The sequence below is a fragment of the Macrotis lagotis genome, chromosome 1 (genome assembly GCF_037893015.1).
Source record: "Macrotis lagotis isolate mMagLag1 chromosome 1, bilby.v1.9.chrom.fasta, whole genome shotgun sequence".
In the NCBI taxonomy this organism is placed as follows: Eukaryota; Metazoa; Chordata; class Mammalia; order Peramelemorphia; family Peramelidae; genus Macrotis; species Macrotis lagotis.
In genome coordinates this window covers 220,615,029-220,638,366 of record NC_133658.1, presented here as the reverse complement: position 1 = coordinate 220,638,366, position 23,338 = coordinate 220,615,029, and the positions used below count along the sequence as shown (strand labels likewise).

General features: G+C 33.1%; 1 protein-coding gene across 3 annotated transcripts in view; it reads left to right on the top strand.

Moving 5' to 3' along the window:
• MEMO1 (mediator of cell motility 1) overlaps positions 1-23,338 on the top strand; it is a 153,386-nt gene that overhangs the window by 70,748 nt on the left and 59,300 nt on the right. For all 3 annotated transcript variants that reach the window (XM_074209667.1, XM_074209668.1, XM_074209669.1), the window contains 2 exons: positions 16,887-16,955; positions 23,051-23,163. In XM_074209667.1, the coding sequence (XP_074065768.1) occupies positions 16,887-16,955; positions 23,051-23,163 (182 nt within the window). The remainder of the gene's footprint in view (positions 1-16,886; positions 16,956-23,050; positions 23,164-23,338) is intronic.

The window sequence follows — 23,338 nt, the reverse complement described above, 5'->3', positions numbered from 1 at the left end:
TTGGGCAAGCCACTTAACCCCATTTGCCTTGCAAAAACCTAAAAAAAAAATGAATATGACTCTTGAAAGTAACATTTCTTCCTACTTTTCTGACTCTGTTCCATCTCAGTTTAAGTTATTATTTTTATACTTGAAGAAACAAGCAAGAATCTTTGCAATTTGGTTCACTGCTTCAAACCTGTCTTTATATTCATAGCAATTGCCCTTCTTATGGTCATCTACTTCACCAACCCTGGTGGCCCTCTCAACCTTTCCCCTGGCATATGCACTTTTTGCTCTTTTGTAAATTCTCTTGGGTTCTTGCCCTTTGAATTTTCAATACCCCATCCAGTCTCTCATTTGTGTCTTTCGAAATTGTGTATTCTTGCAATGGACACAAATTTTAAGATGACAGATTGGAGTTTGTAGGTCTCAAATATAATGTAGCCAAAGACTGGTTTTAGTCTTTGAATTATCTATGAAATTTTATCTGGACTCTGGACAAAGTCACTTAACTTTCTTTGCCTTAGTTTCCTTATCTGTAAAATGAGGTGGAGAAGAAAATAGCAAACTACATACTAGAAAGACGGGGTGAATTTTGAAAGACAGGAAAGAGGAAGAAGGGAATTCCAGGTTTGTTGGAGAGTTTGTTCAAATACTTGGAGCTGGAACACAGTATTGATAATCTAGTTCATTGAATATGTAAATGATCATAGTTTAAAATAGTATTGTAAAGGAAAAGTTGGAAGTCTTAAACTTTACCTTTTATCTTACAACCAATGAGAGCTTAAAATTTTTGAAAATGGGAGTGGCATAGTTATATATTATATATTATGTATTAGGAGGACCCTATTAGCAGCAATTTGGATGATGGATTGGAGAACATAGAACCCAGAGTCAGGAAGAATACTTAGAGGGTAATTAAAATAGATTAGGCTATAAGACTTGCTCTTAGGGTTGTGGAAAATGTATTTGGAGATAGAGTTTATTTTGGTAACAAAGTAGAGGAGGGGGTATTGATCAAAGAGAGAGAATGTTAAAGTTAATTGAATTTTGGGAATCTGGGTCTTTTGGTTTATCTCAAAGTCTTGTTTATTTTTATAGATACGGATAGGGTTTGTTTGACCATTCTTATTTTTTTAAATATGCATGTATATGTGAGGTGTGTGTATGTAAAAATATGTATGTATATATAAATGCATGTTTTGCTATCAATGTAGGATTTATTTTCCTTTGCTTTTGTAAGAAAATTAAAGAGAAATTTTCTTACCTTTGTGACTTCTGTCCAAGTTTTATTCCTTTGTAATTAGCCAGGGTTTTCACAGATCACAGAAAATGGTGATCATATAATTCAACCTTTTCAACCTAATCAGGGATATTGCCAAATTGAATTGTGTACAGAGGATCAGCTTAGAAAGGGATTGGAAAAGAGTAGGTTTAGAGGAGTACATTTTTATAGCTAGCCTCAAGGTGTCTTCTTTAAGGCAGTGGGGTTAAGTGACTTGCCCCAGATCACATAGCTGGTTAATTATTAAGTGTCTGAGATGGATTTGAACTCTGGTTCTCCTGACTCCAGGGCCAATGCTCAAGGTTTCTTCTTGAATCTTGTTCTTTGGAAGTGGGAACAGAGTTTTGTATTTTTTTTTAACTCCTTATAAGGAGGCAAGAACTAGGAATGGCAGGTAAAGTTATATTGAATAGAATTAGGCTTTATATAAGGAAAACTTCCTAGCAATTCAAGTTATCTAGAAGTAGAATAATCAACCTTTGGAAATAGTAGGTTTTACATCATTAGAGTTCTTCAAGGAGAGGCTAAGTGATTTATATATGTTTGTGAGTTGGTCCAGAACCTGAGTTTCAGTCTAACTGTGATTGTGAAACAGGCCTAAAGAACTTATGTAAAGAAAAGTTATGTAACAAGGTAGAAACAGAACCAAGACTAGAGTCTACATTTCCTGGCTCCAATCAGGGCAATGCTATTTCTTTTATTAATTGTGTGTTTTTTTCTTTTGAAGTTGTTGTAATTGGTATTTACTTAAGCTATACTTTTTTTTTAGGTTTTTGCAAGGCAAATGGGGTTAAGTGGCTTGCCCAGGGCCACACAGCTAGGTAATTATTAAGTGTCTGAGACTGGATTTGAACCCAGGTACTCTTGACTCCAGGGCCGCTGCTTTAATCCACTGCACCACCTAGCCTCTCCTAAGCTATACTTTTTTATATCTTTAGTTGTAATTTACTTTGTGTTAATTTTACATAGATTTATATATCTTGTTTTAGTCTAATGGTATTTTACTTGTTCTTAAACTATTGAAAATGAATTTCATGGTATGATGAGTAGAAGCATTTCCTGTGATAATGTTTTTTCATTACATTTTCTATGGTTGGTATGAAGTGCCAATAATGAGAAAAGAGAGAGATCTATTTTTTTGGTAGAACAGATAATACATCACTACATTTGACTCTTCGTCCATATAGGTACATTTTCCTTCTTTTAGATTTGCCCTTGAAAATTCTTCAATAAGATGTAAAAAAGAAAAAGCTTATTTCAGTGACTTAGTAATAGATTAGAATTTACTTAGCCCTATGAGTTTCAATTCTAATTCTCCCTGGTGGTTTTTTTATTTAAGGAATTGTAATTTTTTTTGTACTCCTATTTTTTTGTCATTTACAATGATATACTTTTATTTTGATTTTTAAATTAAATCATAGTAACAATATTTTCACACTTGTAATATAATTTTAACTTTTAAAAATTGTTTTGTGGGAGGCCAAGGTTGTGCAGTGTATAGAGCACCGGCCCTGGAGTCCGGAGTATCTGAGTTCAAATTGGGCTTCAGACACTTAATAATTACCTAGCTGTGTGGCCCTGGGCAAGCCACTTAACCCCATTTCCCTTGCAAAAACCTAAAAAAATGTTTTGAACTCTAATCCCTTCAAAGATTAATAGTCTTTGATTCTGTGCTTTTGTGATATAGTTATTGAATAATAAAACTGATAGTATAAATAAACATCCTGGCAATTATGCTTTCCAACCAAGAACGTTCCTTCAAGTAACTTTTTTGGAGCCTTTTGAGCCTTTATTTAATAATGCTCCTTGTTACTAAAAAGCACTTTTGTTTTCCCAAGTACACAGGCATTATCAAATCTGTCCATTGCTCATTTCCCATTTATTCACAAAGCTACTTTATCTGCATTTATTGCCCTCCTTAATCTATTCTGCCTTTCCAAAATTAATTTCAAATACTTGACCTTCCTGCCTAATTGAATTTCTTGCCATACCTATAATATATCTGTCCTTCATGCTCAGATTCTGCCTTTTTATACCTGAAATTCCCTTTCTCTTTTTCCATGTGTCAAAGGTCTTACCTATTAATGTCATACCTCTTCCTTTGAAGCCTAACTTGATTATTTCAGCTGAATTTTTTTTCCATATTTGATTTTAGAGGGTTTTTGAAAACATTTATATTATTAAAAATAATACAAAGACTGTACTTGTCTTTTTTCCCATCTCTTTGATTCCTTAAAGACCAACAGTATCGGATATAATTTGTCTACTGTTTATTCAGTTCCTTTAAAGGGCAAGTCCCTAAGAGTAGAGAATATAAAAACTGAAAAAAGAAACAGACTCTGACCTTAAGGAGTTGACATATAATTTGGAAAATACAATATGTTCACAGATAAATCAATATCATGTATATATGAAGTAATAAAAAGTAAATTTCACAGTGAAGGAACACTAACAACTGTGGGGAAAATTGGGAAAGTCCTCATCTAGAGGGGTTTCATCCATATATTCTGTAAAGGAAATTAGGGATTCCAGGAGGGGGAAACAATCAGTAAAATGGAAGTTACTGCCATAGGTCTAAAGTGTGAGAAGGTATTGAGGCATTTCTAATACATAGAAGAAAGAATAGGCCAAACCTCAATGACATTATAAATGCATTTTTATAGCTGGAAACCATTAAGATTTTATTTAAACCAGGAAATTTAATTATATTAGTCATACTATTTAACTGTTGTAAATTCCTGTTCCAGGCTTTTTCTACTAAACCTATTTATTTATTTGAGGAAATTAGAATTTATTAATCCCATTTATATCAATTTCAAACATTTTGTTTATTTTTTTGTTCATTCATTTATTTGTTTGTTTATTCATTTATTTTTATTTTTTAGGTTTTTGCAAGGCAATGGGGTTAAGTGGCTTGCCCAGGGCCACAAAGGTATCTGAGTCTGGGTTTGAACTCAGGTCCTCCTGACTCCAGGGCCGGTGCTCTATACATTGTGCCACCTAGTTACCCCCATTTCATTTATTTTTTAAAGATGCAATCAATCCCAAATTTTTGTGGGGGTTAACATTGCTAGAATGTAGTGCAAAAGTAAAAACAAAAAAAATTTATGGGAAATATAGGATTAGTTTCCTGTGACTAGCAGAAACTGTAATCTTTTATTAGAAATTGCTGAGAGTAAACTTTTCTGCCTATAGTTCTTTATAACAAAACATAAATTCTGATAACATGTACTTTCCTAACACAGTAATCATGAAATAGCCCATTAAACTCAATTTGTGCAATATACAAAATAAAATTGGTATCATCCTAGAAATTTTTTTGCTACCTAGAATTTGTGATCTTTTGCACCAAATCTCAGTTTTAAAAAAAAATCAAATATTAGTTTCAGATACTTCACTTTCTTTTAAATATAAATTTATTTTTCCAACTGTATACAAAATGTACATTCTTTTTTGGTAATATTTTGAGTTCTAAATTTTTCTCTCTACCTCCCTTCTCCCCTTGACAATAAATAATCTGATATATAGTTATACATGTTAAACATATTTCTTTATTAGTCATGTTATGAGATGAATCAGAACAAAGAGAAAAACCTATGAGAAGGAAAAACATAAAGGATATAACATTTTAAAAATTTAAGGCAATGGGGTTAAGTGACTTGCCCAAGGTCACACAGCTAGGCAATTACTAGGTGTCTGAGGTCACATTTGAACTTAGGTCCTCCTCATTCCAGGACTGGTTCTTGATCCATTGTGCCACCTAGCTGCCCCCAATATAACACTTGAAAAACTGAAAATAGTGCGCTTTGTTCTGCATTCAGATTCTAAAATTTTTTTTTTAGATTTTTTTTTTTGCAAGGCAAACAGGGTTAAGTGGCTTGCCCAAGGCCACACAGCTAGGTAATTATTAAGTGTCTGAGACGGGATTTGAACCCAGGTACTCCTGACTCCAGGGCCGGTGCTTTATCCACTACGCCACCTAGCCGCCCCTTAGATTCTAAAATTTTTTAAAAAATTCTTTCTTTAAATGTGAATGGTATTTTCCATTTCAAATCTTTTAGCCTTGTCTTTGTTTTACTGATGAGTGTGTTATGGTTGATCATCACACAATGTGACTATTAATGTGAACAGTGTTCTCCTGGTTGTGCTTACCTCATTTAGCAACAGTTTTAATTTAGGTTTTTCCCAGGCTTTTCTGAAATTTGCCTATTCATGATTTCTTACTGAACAATAGAACTCTTAGCACATTCATATATCATAATTGCAACATTCATTTTTGAATTGTAACTTCTTTTTGTAACTAGACTTTTAGGAAAACATCATACTTTGTGCTATTTCCTCACCAATTACTTAGGAATATGAAATTCCCAAAGTTATAAATGATCTCTTTTTTTAAAAAAAATTATTTATTTTTTCAACTATCTGCAATGATAGTTTTTTTTAAGGTTTTTACAAGGCAAATGGGGTTAAGTGGTTTGCCCAAGGCCACACAGCTAGGTAATTATTAAGTGTCTGAGACCGAATTTGAACCCAGGTACTCCTGACTCCAGGGCCAGTACTTTATCCACTGTGCCACCTAGCCACTCCGGTAGTTTTCTACAATAATTTTTTTCCAAAGTTTTAAGTTTCACATTTTTCTCCCTTCCCTTCCCCCTTCCCCCTGACAAAAAGCAATCTAATATAGATTAAACTTGAATCCATATTAAACATGTTGTACTGTTCGCTTTTTTTAAACACATAATATCTAGAGTACTATAAGTACTTTGCTCTTTTTTTTGTGGCTATTAGCAATTGTTGATTCATTGTCTTGAAACTTGCAGCCCACAATAGGTGTAGATATTCCAGCAAGAAATTTATCTGACACTTTTATATTTTTCACTGAACCTCATCATTAACTTTGTTCACTTGAGCTTAGAGCCCAAACGACCTTCCCTATACTTTGGGGGCATAATTGCAATACGAAACTTGAATTTTAAAAGCAAATAATGAAAATATGCAATGAATGCATAGGGAGCTCCTTTTACTTTTCAATAGTAGGGTAAAACATGACCAGTGAACTATCTGGTAGAATACTAGCTAGCTGCTCTATAAACTTGAGAGCATCATGTTTCTCTATTTTTTCTCTCTGTTTCTCATAGCCTTAAAGGTTCCCAGTTGCCGGTATGGAAATGAAAATGAGGTTACTAAAAATCATGTGAATGCTTGAAGTCATATAAATTAAACTTGCAAATGTTGAGGATTGAATGCATTTTCTTTTTCTCTTCAAACATGAGCATTTAAGAAAAAAATATAAAAAAAGATTGAATGTGAAACTGGGAACTTGTGCTATGTATAGTTTATAAAAGAAAATTGTTAAAAAAAATAAAATACTAAATTAAACAAAGGGTAGCAGAATTGTTCAATTTGTTTTCGTGACTTCTAGATTTTTTTCTTCTTTTATTTTTATTTTAATTATTTGGATATTTCCTTACTTCTGTCTCCTTTCATTACTTTCTTCTCCTTTTTCTCTTATCTTCACTCCTTCAGTTCCCCCTTTTCATTCTCCAACCAGTAAATATAGGTATTCAAAACATCTCATGTCTGAAACTGAATGTCTTATTCTCTTAGTTCTTCATCTTCACTGGGAGGCAAGTTTCATTATTAGTTCACTGAAGTCATAGCATGATAGATTTAGAAGTTATTTAAGGATAACTGATTTTTCCAAGGTCATATGAGTAAGATAGAGGTCAGATTTTGGAAGGGAGAAAACAGAAGAATGAAAGTATTATAATATCCCCATTGGGGCTCTCATAGGAGAATGGAACTGAAACAAAGACTTTTAACTCCATAGATAACTAGTGGCAAAGTAATTTTGATTGATAGTTGAAACTCATATTAATTTAGTGAGAGAAGACATCAATAACATACAAAAATATAACAAATAATAAAACATAAATTAAAGGAAAGGAGGCCCCCAAAAGTGAATGATTTGATTGTAAATTTTATAATTATTAAGGAGATAATCACAGTCATGATTGGTTACTGCACTGATCTGGAGTTGCTGAATTCTTTACATTATTTTGGTCTTTGTATTAATTACTTTAATGGCCCTGATTATTTTTTTTTCTGCATCTGTTCTATTCATTCTTTGTGTTTATTATTTTTATGGCCTAGTAATATTCTCTTATAACTCTACCACAATTTGTTTAGCTGTTCTCCATTTGATGGGCATCCACTTAGTTTCCAACTCTTTGCTGCCATAAAGTATTTTAGCATATATGAATCCTTTTGCTCAGTCTTTGATCTCTTTGTTGGGAGTATTGGTTAAAAGGTTATATGTGTTTTTTTTTTTTTTTGGCTGGATCACTACCATTATTATGCTATTTAACTATGAGCATACTCAAATCCCCTGTCCTGAACCACCTTTTTTCTCTGTTCTTGGGTCCCTTGGGAGGGACCTTATCCGCTGTCATAGATTTAATTTTCATCTTTTTTGAAGATGATTTGTAGATCTTTATATTTGATTGTAGATTCTTTCTTAAGTTCTAGTTCTGTGTCACCATTTGTCCAGTAATTTCATCATGTACAAAACTGAATTCATTATCTTTCCCTTATTATTTCTCCTTCTACTAAACATCACCATTTTTGTCTAAAGATACTATATTTTGGGGCAGTTAGGTGCCACAGTGGATAGAGCACTGGCCCTGGAGTCAGGAATACCTGAGTTCAAATCTGGCCTCAAACACTTAATAATTACCTAGCTGTGTGGCCTTGGGCAAGCCACTTATCCCCATTGCCTTGCAAAAAAACCTAACAAAAAATAAAGATGCTATATTTCCATTTTTTCAGTTTAATAACTTCACTGTTATTCTTAATTTCTCACTCTCCCTTACACAACGTATATCTAGTCAGATTGCCAAATCTTTACATTTTTTTTTTTTTGCAAGGCAATGGGTTTAACTGACTTGCCAAAGCTTAAACAGCTAGGGAATTGTTAAGTACCTGAGGCCGGATTTGAACTCAGGTCCTCCTGACTCTAGGACCAATGCTCTATCCACTGTGCCACCTAGCTGCCCCCGAAAATCTTTTCCATTTTTAAACTTTGCAACAATTCATAATCAATAGTTTTTTTCCCTGCTCACATAGCCACCACCTTAATTTATACCAAAGGATTCTTAACTTGGTACACATGCACCCAAAAATGATTTAGAGTTAATTTCTAGGAGTCTATGCTCTTGGTTGGAAAAAAAAATTGCATCTTTATTTCAATATAGGGTTTCCTTTGCATTATCATATATTTTATTTTGTGCAAATCTTTAAACATATTGAGGATGCCATAGATTTCACAAGAATGATGAGGTATACTATAGAGTTTACCAGACTTGCAGAAGGATTCTTGCTGGAATTATTGCAGTGACCTCAAATGTCTCCCTACTCACAAATTTTGCATGGCTTCTAAAATGATTTTCATTAAATGCTGATCTAAGCATGTCACTCCCCAAGTCCAGTGACTATTTTCCTGATGGACAAAACATAAACACTTTTTTTTTTTACACAGGCTCAACTTTTTATTCCTTGTCCCAAAAATCAAGTCCCTCTCCTGGTTCCCATTGATTGGGTACAGCAGTCACTATTCAAAGGGTTTCTTTAAAATTAAATTTTATTAAAGATATTATTTGAGTTTTACAATCCCCCCCCCCCCCGAAAGCACTCTGTCAGTCTTTACTTTGTTTCCATGTTGTACCTTGATCCAAATTGGATGTGATGAGAGAGAAATCATATCCTTAAAGAAGAGAAGTCTAAGAGATGACAAGATCAGACAGTAAGATATCTAAAACACAAACACTTCTGTTTCCTTTTAAAACCCTCTACAGGGGTGGCTAGGTGGTGCAGTGGATAAAGCACCGGCCCTGGAGTCAGGAGTACCTGGGTTCAAATCCAGTCTCAGATACTTAATAATTACCTAGCTGTGTGGACTTGGGCAAGCCACTTAACCCCATTTGCCTTGCAAAAAAAAAAACCTAAAAAAAACCCCTCTGCAACTTGTCACCAAGTTGTCTTTTTTAAAAAATTCTTTAAAATTTTTTAAAAAATTCTTTAAAATTCTTTTCATTTTAACTGTTAATTTTTCTTAAGATTAGTTTTCTTTTTAAAAAATGTTTTATTGATTTTTTTTGTATTTACATTAGAAACAGTTATACTTTCACTCTATGAGGAGTCTCCTGTAACAAAATAAAGCAAGTAAACTAACAATACAGAAAACTCACCTGAAATTTTGTATCTGTATGCAGCATTTTGTAACTAATTTCCATCACCTATTTTTTTTAAGAGGTACAAAATACCTATGGTAATAGAGGGGAAGAAGGGAGGAGATTAGAAACACCTGAATCTTCTCATCAGACTTGGCTTAAAGTCAATTTACACACATACTCAGTTAACTTAAAAAAATCTAAGCTTTCAAGTACTAAAAGGGGAAAAAGGGAGGGGGACAGAGAAAGGGGGGAAAGGGGAACTAACAAAAGGAAGGGAAGGGAAAAAGGGGAAGGGTAAAGAAAGGGGAGTGTGTGGATATAGGAGGGCAAATACACTAAAGGGGTGGTATTCAGAAACAAAATACTGGAGAATACGGATAAGATAGCATGGAGGGCAATAAAGAATTAGTAATCATAACCTTGAATGTGAATGGGATGAACTCTCCTTTAAAATGTAAGTGAATAGCAGAGTGGATTAAAAACCAGAATCCTACAATATGCTGCTTACAAGAAACTCATTTGAAGCAGAGAGATACATATAGAGTAAAGGTAAAAGGTTGGAGCAAAATATATTTTGCTTCAGCTGAAGTAAAAAAAAGCAGGGGTAGAAATCCTTATCTCAGACAAAGCAGCAACAAAAATAGATAGCATTAAAAGAGATAAGGAAGAAAACTTTATCCTCTTAAAGGTACCATAGACAAAGTTATTTCAGTACTGAATATATATATTTACCCAATGGGATAGCATCCTAATTCTTAGAGGAGAAGCTGAAAGAACTACAGGAAGACACAGACAGCAAAACTCTACTGATGGGAGACCTCAACCTCCTGCTCTCAGATCTAGACAAATCAAATTATAAAATAAAGAAGAAAGAAGTTAAGGAGGTAAATAGATTGTTAGAAAAAACTAGATATGGTACGCTTATGAAGGAAATTGAATGGGGATAGAAAGGAATATACCTTTTATCTCTGTAGTACCTAGCACTTATATAAAAATTGATAATGTACTAGGAAATAAAAACCCAATGATCAACTGTAGGAAGGCAGAAATAGTGAATACATCTTTCTCAGATCACAATGCAATAAAAGTCATATGCAATATTGGGCCAAGGAGATATAGACCCAGAACCAATTGGAAACTGAATAACCTCATTTTAAAGAATGAGTGGACCAGAAAACAAATTATAGAAAGAATTAATTATTTTATCCTAGATAATGACAATAATGAAACAACATATCAAAACCTATTCGACTCACTCATAGTAGCTGTCAGAGGATATATCTTTAAATGCTTACATGAATAAATTAGAGAAAGAGGAAATCAATGAACTAAATATGCAACTAAAAATTAGAGAAAGAACAAACTAAAAATCCTCAATTAAATACCAAATTAGAAATTCTAAAAATTAAAGGAGAAATTAATAAGCAAAAGCAAAAAAACTATTAAATTAAACTTGATTTTATGAAAAAAAACAATAAAATTGCTAAACCTCTGGTCAATTTGATTATAAAAAAGAAAGAAGAAAATCAAATTGCTACTATCATAAATGAAAAAGGTGAACTCACCACAAATGAGGAGGAAATTAAAGTAATAATTTGAAATTATTTTGCCCAACTCTATGCCAATAAATTTGATAATCTAAGTGAAATGGATGAATATTTACAAAACTATAACTTGCCCAGGTTAAATGAAGAGGAGATTTAATACCTAAACAGCACTACCTCAGAAAAAGAAATTAAACAAGCCATCATTGAACCCCCTAAGAAAATATCTCCAGGGCCTGATGGATTCACAAGTGAATTCTACCAAACATTTAAGGAGCAGTTGGTTCCAATTCTATATGAACTCTTTGGAAAAATAGGTGAAGATGGAAGTCTGCCTAACTCTTTCTATGAAACCAATATTGTGCTGATACCTAAACCAGGAAGAGTTAAAACAGAGAAAGAAAATTATAGACCTATCTTCTTGATGAATATAGATGCAAAAATCTTTAATGAAATCTTAGTAAAATGATTATAACAAGTTATCTCTGGGATAATACATTATGATCAAGTAGTTTATCCCAGGAATGCAGGGTTGGTTCAGTATTAGGAAAACTGTTAGGAAATTATATGATCATATCAATAGATGCTGAGAAAGCTTTTGACAAAATACAGCACCCATTCATATTAAAAACACTAGAGAGTGTAGGAATAAGTGTACTGTTCCTTAGAATAATTAACAGTATCTATCTGAAACCATCAACAAGCATTATATTCAATGGAGAGAGGCTAGAGGCATTCCCAATAAGATCAGGGGTGAAACAAGGTTGCCCATTATCACCACTACTATTCACTATCGTATTAGAAATGTTAGCTTCAGCAATTAGAGAAGAAAAAGAAATTGAAGGAATTAGAATTGGGAAGGAAGAGACAAATCTCTCACTCTTTGCAAATGTCATGATGGTATACCTAGAGAATCCCAAGAAATTATCCAAAAAACTACTGTAAACAATTAGCAATTTTAGCAAAGTTTCAGGATATAAAATAAACCCTCATAAATCCTCAACACTTCTATATATGACTAGCAAGATACAGTAGGAAGAGCTAGAAAGAGAAATCCCATTCATAGTAAACTCAGACAATATAAAATACTTGGAAATCTATTTGCCAAGACAGACTCAAACTTTTTGAAAACATTTATAAAACACTTCTCACACAAATTAAGTCAGATTTAAATAACTGGGCAAGTATCAACTGCTCGTGGATAGTTTGAGCTAATATGATATAAATGACAATTCTACCAAAACTAAACTACCTATTTAGTGCCCCATCAATCAAAATTCCAAAAAATTACTTTAATGAGTTAGAAAAAGTTGTGAGTAAATTCATATAGAGAAATAAAAAGTCAAGAATTTCCAAGGATTTAATGAAAAAAAAGTGCAAAAGAAGGTGGCTTAGCCTTACCTGATCTAAAATTATAAAGCATCAGTCATCAAAATGATTTGGTATTGGCTAAGAAATAGAGTGGTGGACCAGTGGAATAGACTAGGTGCAATAGCAGGAAGTGACTATAATAATCTGCTGTTTGATAAACCCAAAGAGTCCAGCTATTGGGACAAAAAAACTCTCTTTGATAAAAACTGTTGGGAAAATTGGAAGTTAGTATGGAAGAAACTTAGATTAGACCAATACCTCACACCCTTTACCAAGATAAGATCCAAATGGATACAGGATTTAGACATAAAAAAATATACTATAAGCAAATCAGAAGATCAAGGACTAGTTTACCTGTCAGATCTATGGAAAGGGGAGCAGTTTATGACTAAGGAAGAGATGGAGAACATCACCAAAAACAAACTAGATGATTTTGATTACATTAAATTAAAAAGCTTTTGCACAAATAAAACCACTGTAACCAAGATCAAAAGAAATGTAAATTGGAAACCAATCTTTACAACTAATGATTCTGACAAAGGACTCATTTCTAAAATATACAGAGAACTGAGTCATATGTTTTCTTTTTTAAAAAAAAAGCCATTCCCCCATTGACAAATGGTCAAAGATATGCAAAGGCAATTTACAAATGTGGAGATCAAAGCAGTCCATGGCCATATAAAAAATTGCTCTAAATCATTAATTATTAGAGAAATGCAAATAAAAACTTCTCTGAGGTACCACTCACACCTCTCAGACTGGCCAGTGTGACCAGAAAGGATAATAATGATTATTGTTGGAAGGGTTGTGGGAAATCTGGGACACTATTACTCTGTTGGTGGAGCTGTGAATTCATCTAGCCTTTCTGGAGAGAAATTTGGAACTATGCCCAAAGGGTAGCAAAAATGAGCATACCCTTTGATCCAGCAATATCACTACTTGGTCTATAACCTGAAGAGATGATGAAAAGGGTAAAAACATCACTTGTTCGAAAATATTCATAGCAGCCTTGTTTGTGTTGGCAAAAAATTGGAAATCAAGTAAATGTCCTTCATTTGGGGAAATGGTTTAGCAAACTGTGGTATATGTATGTCATGGAACACTATTGTTCTATTAGAAACCAGGAGGGATGGGAATTCAGGGAAGCCTGGAAGGATTTGCATGAACTGATGCTGAGTGAGATGAGCAGAACCAGAAAAACACTGTACACCCTAACAGTAACATGGGGATGGATGATCAACCTTGATGGATTCTCTCATTCCCTCAGTGCAACAATCAAGGACAATTTTAGGCTGTCTGCAATGGAGAATACCATCTGTATCCAGAAAAAAGAAGTTCAAGGACTATTCCCTTTAATTTAGATAAAAAACCAGAAATCTTATTGTCTGATTTTGTTATCTCTTGTAGTTTTTGTTTCTTCCTTAAGCATATGATTTCTCTCTCATCACACTCAATTTGGATCAATGTACAACATGGAAACAAAGTAAAGGTGGACAAATTGCTTTCTATGGAGGAGTAGGGGGGAGGGATGTAAGATTGGGGGGGGAATTGTAAAACTCAAATAAAATCTTCAAAAAAAAAATCAGTGCATCTACTTTTCCACATATCCCACCCCACTGGGAAAAAAAGGGAAAAGAAATCTCTTATAACATATGCATAATGAGTTAAAATATTCCCTCAATGGCTATATAAAAATTTATATCTCATTCTTCATGCAGTTTTAATCACTTATTTATTTGCCTTGGATAAATGGTGATTTTATCATTAATCCTCCATAATCATTAATTCCATTGAATATAGTTCTTACAATTTTGTTTTTACAGTTTTGTTATTGAATTATTCTCCTGCTCATTTTATTCTTCATCAGTTTGTAAGTCTTCAGAATGGTTCATTTTTATAAAAGTGATAATCTAGCATAAAATGTTATTTTGGTTTTGCATACTTCAACACTTTTCACATCTGAAATCTTCTGTTTCTTCATTTTTTACAGTATAGGAGAATTCAATCATGTTAATACTCCACAACTTATTCAGCCATTCTTTAGTTTTTTCTTTTTAAAATTTTTTATTTAAGGCAATGGAATTAAGTGACTTGCCGAAGCTCACACAGCTGAGTTCACATTTGAACTCAGGTCCTCCTGACTCCAAGGCTGGTGCTGTATCCACTGCACCACCTAGCTGCCCCTGGGTTGTTTTTTTTGCCACCACAAAAAAAGTTGTTATAAATGTTTGTGCATACAGGACTTTTTCCATTGGAATATAGGTCTAGCAGTGGATCAATGAGCAAAGATTTGTGGTTAAGAGAAGAGTTTTTGACCAAATTATAGGTAAAAAATATTTGCAGAAGATAAAATGGATAGTTTTGATTATATTAAGTTTTTTTTGTTGTTTTTGTTTTTTGCAAGGCAATGAGGTTAATTGACTTGCTAAGGTCACAGAGCTAGGTAATTAAGTATGTGAGGTCAGATTTGAATTTGGGTCCTCTCGACTCCAGGTATAGTACTCTTATCCACTATGCTACCTAACTGTTCCCTTGATTATATAAAATTAAAAGGTTTTTCCACAGACAAATCTGGGGGGGGGGGGAACTGGAAATAAATATCATAGCAGCAAATTTCTCTGAAAATGGTCTTGTTTCCAGCACATATAAGGAACTGATTCAAATATATAAGAACCATTTCTCCATTGATAAATGATTTAGAGATAAGGATAGTTTCCAAGGGAAGAAACCAAGACATTTATAGCCATATGAAAAAGTGTTCCAAATCACTACTTATAGAAATACAAATTAAAGCAACTCTGAAACTATTTTCGCACCCAGCAGATTTGTGAAGGTGACAAAAAACCAAAATGATAAAAGTTGGAGAGGCTGTGAAAAATAAATGAAAAAATAAACACACTGATGTACTGTTGGTGGACTTGTGAATGGTTATAACATTCTCTATGATAATCTGTAATTATACACAAAAAGTTAATAATGAATGCCCTTTGACTCATAACCTGTTTTCTAGCCATACTATATCTTGGGTCCTGCACTCCATCCTAGCCTTCTCCATGTTAAAGTAACTGTTGGCACAGTGGATAGAGATTGTTGCCTGGGATCAGGAAAACTTAAGTTCTGATCTGAACTTCATCACTTACTTTTGGCCCTGAGAATGTCACTTAACCTCTATGTCGCTCAGTTTCCTTAACTGTAATGTAATAATAACTTTTTTGCAGGGTTGGGTTTTTTCCCTTCGGTTATTTAAATCTGATTTTATTTTTATTTTTAAGAAAGGTTTTATTTATTTTGAGTTTTACAATTTCCCCCCCAATCTTGCTTCCCTCCTCCCACCCCCCACAGAAGGCAGTTTGCTAGTCTTTACATTGTTCTCATAGTATGGATTGATCTAAGTTGAATTTGATGAGAGAGAAATCATATCCTTAAGGAAGAAACATATAGTATGAGATATAGCAGAATTACATACTAAGACAACAATTCCACAATTCTTTCTCAGGATACAGATGGCATTCTCCATCACAGACACCCCCAAATTGTGCCGAATTGTTGCCCTGTTGGTATGAGTACATTCATTAAGGTTGTTCATCACTCCCATGTGGCTGTTAGGGTGTACAATGTTCTTCTGTTTTCTGCTTATCTCACTCAGCTTCAGTTCATGTAAATCCTTCTAGGCTTCCCTGAATTCCCATCCCTCCTGGGTTCTAATAGAACAATAGTGTTCCATCACATACATATACCACAGTTTATTAAGCCATTCCCCAATTGATGGACATCCTTTCAGTTTCCATTTCTTTGCCATCACAAATAGAGGTGCTATGAACATTTTTGTATGGGTGCCGTTTTTACCCTTTTTCATAATCTCCTCAAGGTATAGACCCAGTAGTGGTATTGCTGGATCAAAAGGGTATGTACATTTTTATTGCCCTTTGGGCATAATTCCAAATTGCTCTTGCAAAGTCAATTTACAGATGAGGAAATCAAAGCAATCAATAATCATAATCATAATAATCATATAATCAATAATCAATCAAAATTTCTCTAAATCACTAATTATTAGAGAAATGCAAATTAAAACATCTCTGAGGGTACCACCTCACACATCTCAGACTGGCCAATGTCATAACCAGAAAGGACAATGATCAGTGTTGGAAGGGATGAGGGAAATCTGGGACACTAATACATTGTTGGTGGAACTGTGAACTCATCCAACCTTTCTGGAGTGCAGGGTTGTTGGATCAGATTTTTATGTATAAGGATCAAATTTGTGTGTGTGTGTGTGTGTGTGTTTGTGTCCACCATCTATTATAGGCCATCTATCATGCAAATTGTTTTTCCATTATTTTCTTCATATTTATTTCAAGTCTTAATTATATTTATCATTCACTTAGTTGTTCCTTTTCCTCTAATATAGTTTTATTAGATCCTGGTTTTTGACATGGATGATTAAGTTATTGAAATTATTTTGTTTTGTAGCCATGCAGGATATACTTACTGTGGGTCTTGTGCTGCTCATGCTTACAAACAAGTGGATCCATCTATTACGTAAGTAATACAATCAGGTTTTTTCTTTTTAATTGGGAGAAGTTTGGTAAATGAAAAATAATTCCTTTGTTATTGAAGGCAAATTGTTTTTGAGTTTTTTGCTTATTTTACTTTGAGTGGGATATCATCCTTACTAATTTTTTTAATCTTTATATTTTTATGTTTTCCAAAATTCTCCACAATTCCCTTTTATTTAATTTATAATTTTAAATAATTTTTAAATATATGTTAAAGGATTGCCAGAAGGATAAGACATTTATTCTTTATGTTTTTCTGGTAAACTTAGAAATAGAAAAACAGTATGCTAAATGCTGGTGATACAGAGGCAAAAACTAAGCACAGGCTGTCTTCAAAAAGCTTTTGTATTTGGGGGAGGACACAATATATGTGCAATTATATGTTGTTCTAATCCTTAAGTTAATTTAAGGATGGCGTAAGCTCTAACAAGTGCCCTGATGAGCAAAGGTACCAGAACCAAACTTGAAATAATCTAAGGATTCTAAGATGAGCTGTGCATGGCTGAAGTGGGGTGGGTGGATAGCTTGTGATGGATGGATGAGAATTTTAGAATTCCAGTATGTTTGAGAGCTTATAGAACAGTTAGGTGGTATAGTAGATACAGGAGTGGATCTGGAGTCAGGAAGACACAACTTCAGATTTAACGCTGGATATTTGTAACCTTAGGCAAGTCAACCTCTGCCTCAGTTTCCTTATTTGTAAAAATGAAGTTAATAATGGTATTCCATAACCCAGGTTTGTTGTGAAGATCAAATTTGGTAATATTTGTAAAATTCTTTGCAAATTTTAAGGCACTATATCAATGCTATTGTTGTCTTTGGTTTTTTTGTTAATTGGCTTGATATGATGTAGTGGATAGGGATCAGTAAGATCTGGGGTTCAAATTATGCTTTTTATATGTACTGTATATAATTGTAATTAAGATATTGGTTAGAACATTGTTTCCCAATCTTTTACATTGTTAGACACTGGTCAGTGTCTCAATTTTAGCATGCCGCAGTATGACCTTTTGGAAGTACACACAGATCTCCTTGAATAGCATTTGATGCTGAGATAGGAGTAGAGACCACATTAATTAGGGGTATAAGAGGAAGATAGCCATAATAAAGATAGCAAAGAGAAAGAAGTAATGTGAAAGACCTATAGAAAAAAAGAAAGAAGTGAAAGAAAGGGGAAGAAAGTGGAAAAAAGTGAAGACATATCTTTATAGTTTCAGAAAAAAAGATTTCTTATTCATTGTCTCTTAGCAATGAATTGTTAGTAGAACAGTGACATATGAAAAGAAAGAGTAAAAGATAAATTGAAGAGGTGGAAAAGGAAGTAATTTTAGAGATGAGGCATATTAAGATGCTTTTACTTTTTAAAGCACTGCCCTGCTTTTCTGATGTCATGTTCATCTAGATTATAAACCTTTTGAGGACTGAACTGTATCCTAATCATCTTTGTGTTCTCTAATGTTTACTTAGTTTGAAAATGTTATCGCTTACTAAATATTTATTGAGTTGAATCCGACCTTTGCTGACTTTATTATTTTATATTATTGGATTCCATGTCTTGGGTATGTAAGTTAATCGGTAACTTTCTGGAAGCAACATTAGAATTAAAAAATTGACAGAGGATGTCTATAGTGATAATGATGATGAAAATTTAAAATTCTTAGAAAAATTGGAAGCAAAGGTTTTGAAAGTAAGAAGCATAGGAAAATTGATGAAAAGAACAAAGATGTTAAATAACATCAGTTTAAAAGTGTAAAGAGCTGGAGGAAAGGAAGGGATGATTTGGTAAATGCAGAATATATTAGAAATGTATCTAATAACAGATTTATTATAAGAAAGTAAACTGAAAATTTTAAAGTGTAGATACACATTTCTAAAATGACAGAAGTCTTTTTCCATTTTCATCTCATGCAATTAAAGTAACTTGAGATTATTGATGGGTATACTATTGGAAAACAATAGTCTCTCTCACATGTGACCTCCAGTTTAACTAAATTGAGAAAGATTTTCAGGTTTGCATAAGATGCTGACTGTCTTAAGATTTAGAAGTGTTGCCATACTGATACTTAATAAAATATTTGTCTGTTTATTGGACTTAGTCTTGGTGGAAAATCTTAAATAGGCCTTGAACCAACAAAATGCACTTTGTTTTTGCGATAGCAAATAGTCTTTTTTATTTAATAGTCATCCTTTAAGGATCATAACTTTATGAGAAGATTTATGAAAAGATTGGTCTTGACTAACTTAGGAGTGAAATTCCAAACATACACACACATGCACACACATACACATACATACACACATACAAACACACACACACGTATATGGGTTTGAAAAGGTCTTCCTGACTCCAGGTTCAATTTACATCATCAACTGATGTGTAGGAGAAGAGATGCTGAGTAAACTCTTATTTTTGTTAGTATAGTATATACTTTATATATATATATATATATATATATATATATATATATATATATATATATATATATATATATATAATGTATACTTGATAGTATGGATTATTTCATTCTTTTTATTTGTACCTCAATGTCTAGCATATATTAGATCCTTAGTAAATGTTTATTGAATGATGGAATTTGTTTGGTTCTACCTTAAGTACTAAAAATTTATGGAAGATTGTATTACTTATTTTGTATGCTTATTTGAATATTTTTCTAAGTGGTTATTACATTTATAATGATAATTCTTTGTGGGTCAAAAAAATGAAAATTTTTACTAGATGAGCTAATTAGAAGATTTACTAGATGAGCTAATTAGAATTAGCTAATTAGAAGAGAGTTTTTTTTATTTTATAAAGAATGGGCATTGCTTATAGTCTAGCTAGCAATTACTCCTAAATCCTCTCTTATAATGTTATTTCTGTTTGCCACTAGTGTTGTAAGATTCCAATGCAGTTCTATCATTACCTTATTTACATACATTCTTTCCCTTTTTCTTCTATTAAGGATCTGTTTAGTGAATTCTGTTGTGCTTTTCTTAATAATTTAGTAACTTCTTTCATCATCCAGTTGGTTAGATTAATTGTTGACTGTTTGTAATACAGAAATTTAGTCTGTAGAACAAATAATGTCATTTCTAAAAGTTGAGAGACCTTAATGAGTTAGTCTAAAATAAAGTATTATTGTGGCAGCAGGCCTGAAATCAGGAAGACTCATCTTACTGAGTTTAAATCTGACCTCAGATGCATACTAACTGTGTGATTTTTAGAGAACTTTTTAGCCTCAGTTTCCTCATTTGTAAAATGCCCCAGAGAAGTAAATGGTAAACTATTCCAGTGTCTTTGCAAAGAAAACCTCAAATAGGACCCTCAGGATTGGGACGTAATTGAAACAAATGAACAATAGCAACATGTACTACTTATATATGTTTGGTTTTTAATGACTATCTTAATAATCCAGTAGTTAAATAGTCAAAATGAATTTACTTGGGGTATACAAAACTCTTAGTTTTAGTAACTAAGGGATCCAAGTGCCATTTTCCTTTATTTTTTGACAGGAGCTATAATTCTTTAGTATCATCATTTTTTTCTCTTCCCTTCTCTGATCCTTCCCATTTCCCAGATATAAATCCTTAGAATGTAGTAAACACTTTTTCTAAGAAGTTATCTAGTCTCCTGGTACATATTGGTCTTCATGTCTCAGATATAATCTATCTCTTGAATATTCTTATTTTACTCACTAGTTTAACCCCATAGTTAACCTACAGAACTTGTATTTGGGCCAAGAAGCAACAGTTGGAACCAAACATGTAACATCTGATTGGGTCAAGACTGGAAAAGAAGTATGACAAGGCTGTATATTGTCACCTTATTTATTTAACTTATATGCAGAGTAATCGCATGAAATATCACACTGGTTAAATCAAAAGCCAAAATTAAGGATGCTGGAGGAAATATCCACAATCTCCTAATCTCATATATGTCTCTCTGTGTGTGTATGTGTGTGTGCGCGCAGATGATACCATTCTAATGGCAGAAACTGAAGAAGAATTAAGAAACCTTTTGATGAAGGTGAAAGATGACTTGATGCTTAACAAAAAAACCCAAACAAACTAAGATATTGGCAAATGGTCCCATCACTTCCTGACAAATAGAGGGAAAAAGAAAGAAAGCATCATCACATTTTATATTTTTTATCTCAAAGATCATGGCAAAAGATAACTGCAGTTCTTGAAATTGAAAGATGCTTCCTTTTTTGAATGAATGTGAAGGCAAATCTGGACAGTATGCTTTTTTTTTTTTGCAAGGCAAATGGGGTTAAGTGGCTTTCCCAAGGCCACACAGCTAGGTAATTAGTAAGTGTCTGAGGTCAGATTTGAACCCAGGTACTCCTGACTCCTGGGCCGGTGCTTTATCCACTTCTCCACCTAGCTGCCCCTGGACAGTATACTAAAAAGCAGAGATGGCACCTTGCTGACAAAGGTCCACATGGTCAAAACTTGGTTTTTCCTGGCAGCAAGGTTTGGCTATAAGAGTTGAAATTTAAGAAAAACTGAGTGCTACAGAATCAACACTTTTGAATTGTGGTACTAGAGAAAGACTTTTGAGAATCCCTTGGATAGCAAGTAGATCAAATCAGTCAATACTTAAAGAAATTAATGTAGGCTATTCACTTGAATACTGAATTCAAAGCTTAAATACTTTGTCCATATAATAAGAAGATGGACTCACTGGAAAGACCCTTATATTGGAAAAGATTGAAGACAAAAGGAAAAGGGGGATGGCAGAGGGATGAGATGAATAGATAGTATCATGGAAACAAGATGTTCTTGGACAGACTTCAAGATGTAGTGGAGGGTAGAAGGACCTGATATGTGGTAGTCTGTGGAATCATGAAGAATTGGACACAACTGAACCACTGAACAACAGTACCAAAATATCCTAATATTATAGCAGTTTTTCTAGTTTAAAATGTTCAGTTGCATTGCAGGTTTTTTTGAAATGATTAAATTGCTAGGGGTGGGGGTTGCAAGTGGAGGAAAAGATGGGAGAATCCTTGGTCAACAAATTCTGTCAATGAAATAAAACTAGCCCAATTTTCATGAGTTTTAAAAAAATAGTAAATATATTTGATAACAGGAGAAAAATCATTTTCTCTACTATTCCTTATTTTCTTTTTCATGGTCCTGGTTCTTTTTGTGTCACGGGGTACTTTTGTGTCTGTGTTTGTTTTTTGACAGATCATTTGAGAATGGAGGGTTTTTTTTGAAATGTAAGATCATTGTGTGTCCTAGACTGTACAAAAAAAATAAAAATTGTTGTCGTTTTTTTTGAGAGTACCTATTACATCAGAAATAAAGAAGGCAGAATTTAGTATTGCTTTGCACTAGGTCTGTGGGCCATGAAAAGACAATGAAGATAGTGTTGTCTTATGGAATCCTTTATACTTGTCTTTTTTATAAAAGGGAAGTTTATTATTTTAGAGTGCTATTTTATTAAATTAATAATTTATAAATAATTACTAGAGTGCTATTTTATTAAATTAGCTAAAGATGATAAAATATAGACATATGTCATAGTCTTTACCATTAGAATATAAGCTTCTTGGTAATAGGGAATCTTTCATTTATTTTATTTGTATCCATAGTGCCTAACATATGGTAAGTACTTGTTGATTGATGTGAAAATTTGCAGTATGCATTTACTATACTTAACAATATGAAGTTCCTTTAAATATTTTAAGACAAATTCGAGATAATTTCCTTCCTGGCTGAATTTAGAGTTTTTTACTTATTATATGATGATCACAGCTACTTTAGACCAGAAACTTGAATGGAACTTTAGGTATCTTTTCCCATCTGAGTTGCTTAGCTTGGTTGACCATTGATTTTCTTTCCTCCCTAGGGATGTTTTCAGTATCCCCTTTCTAAATAAGGAATATTGACTTGTAATTGTACTTGTATAGCAGGAGAGATTCTCACTAGGTAATGAAACCAAATAGAAAAAAAGTGCTATACTACATATTATTTTAATCACCATTTTTTTGGACTTATTTTTTATTGGAGTATGTTTTGTAGAAGTTCAATTTTCCCTGTATTTGTTTTTTGTTTAAATTACCCTAGGCGGAGAATATTCATCCTTGGGCCTTCCCATCATGTGCCCCTATCTCGATGTGCACTTTCCAGTGTGGATATATATAGAACACCTCTGTATGATCTTCGTATTGATCAAAAGAGTAAGTACATAGGAAGTTTGTAATTTGTTACATAGCTTTATAATTTTAGTGGTGGAAGTATTTCAGCATCTTAAATGAAAGAAACTGAGTTTTTTTTTTATTGAAATTTATTGATAATAGCAAACAAAAATTTTATTGCCAAAGAAACCTATTCATATAACAGACCTGTCAATTT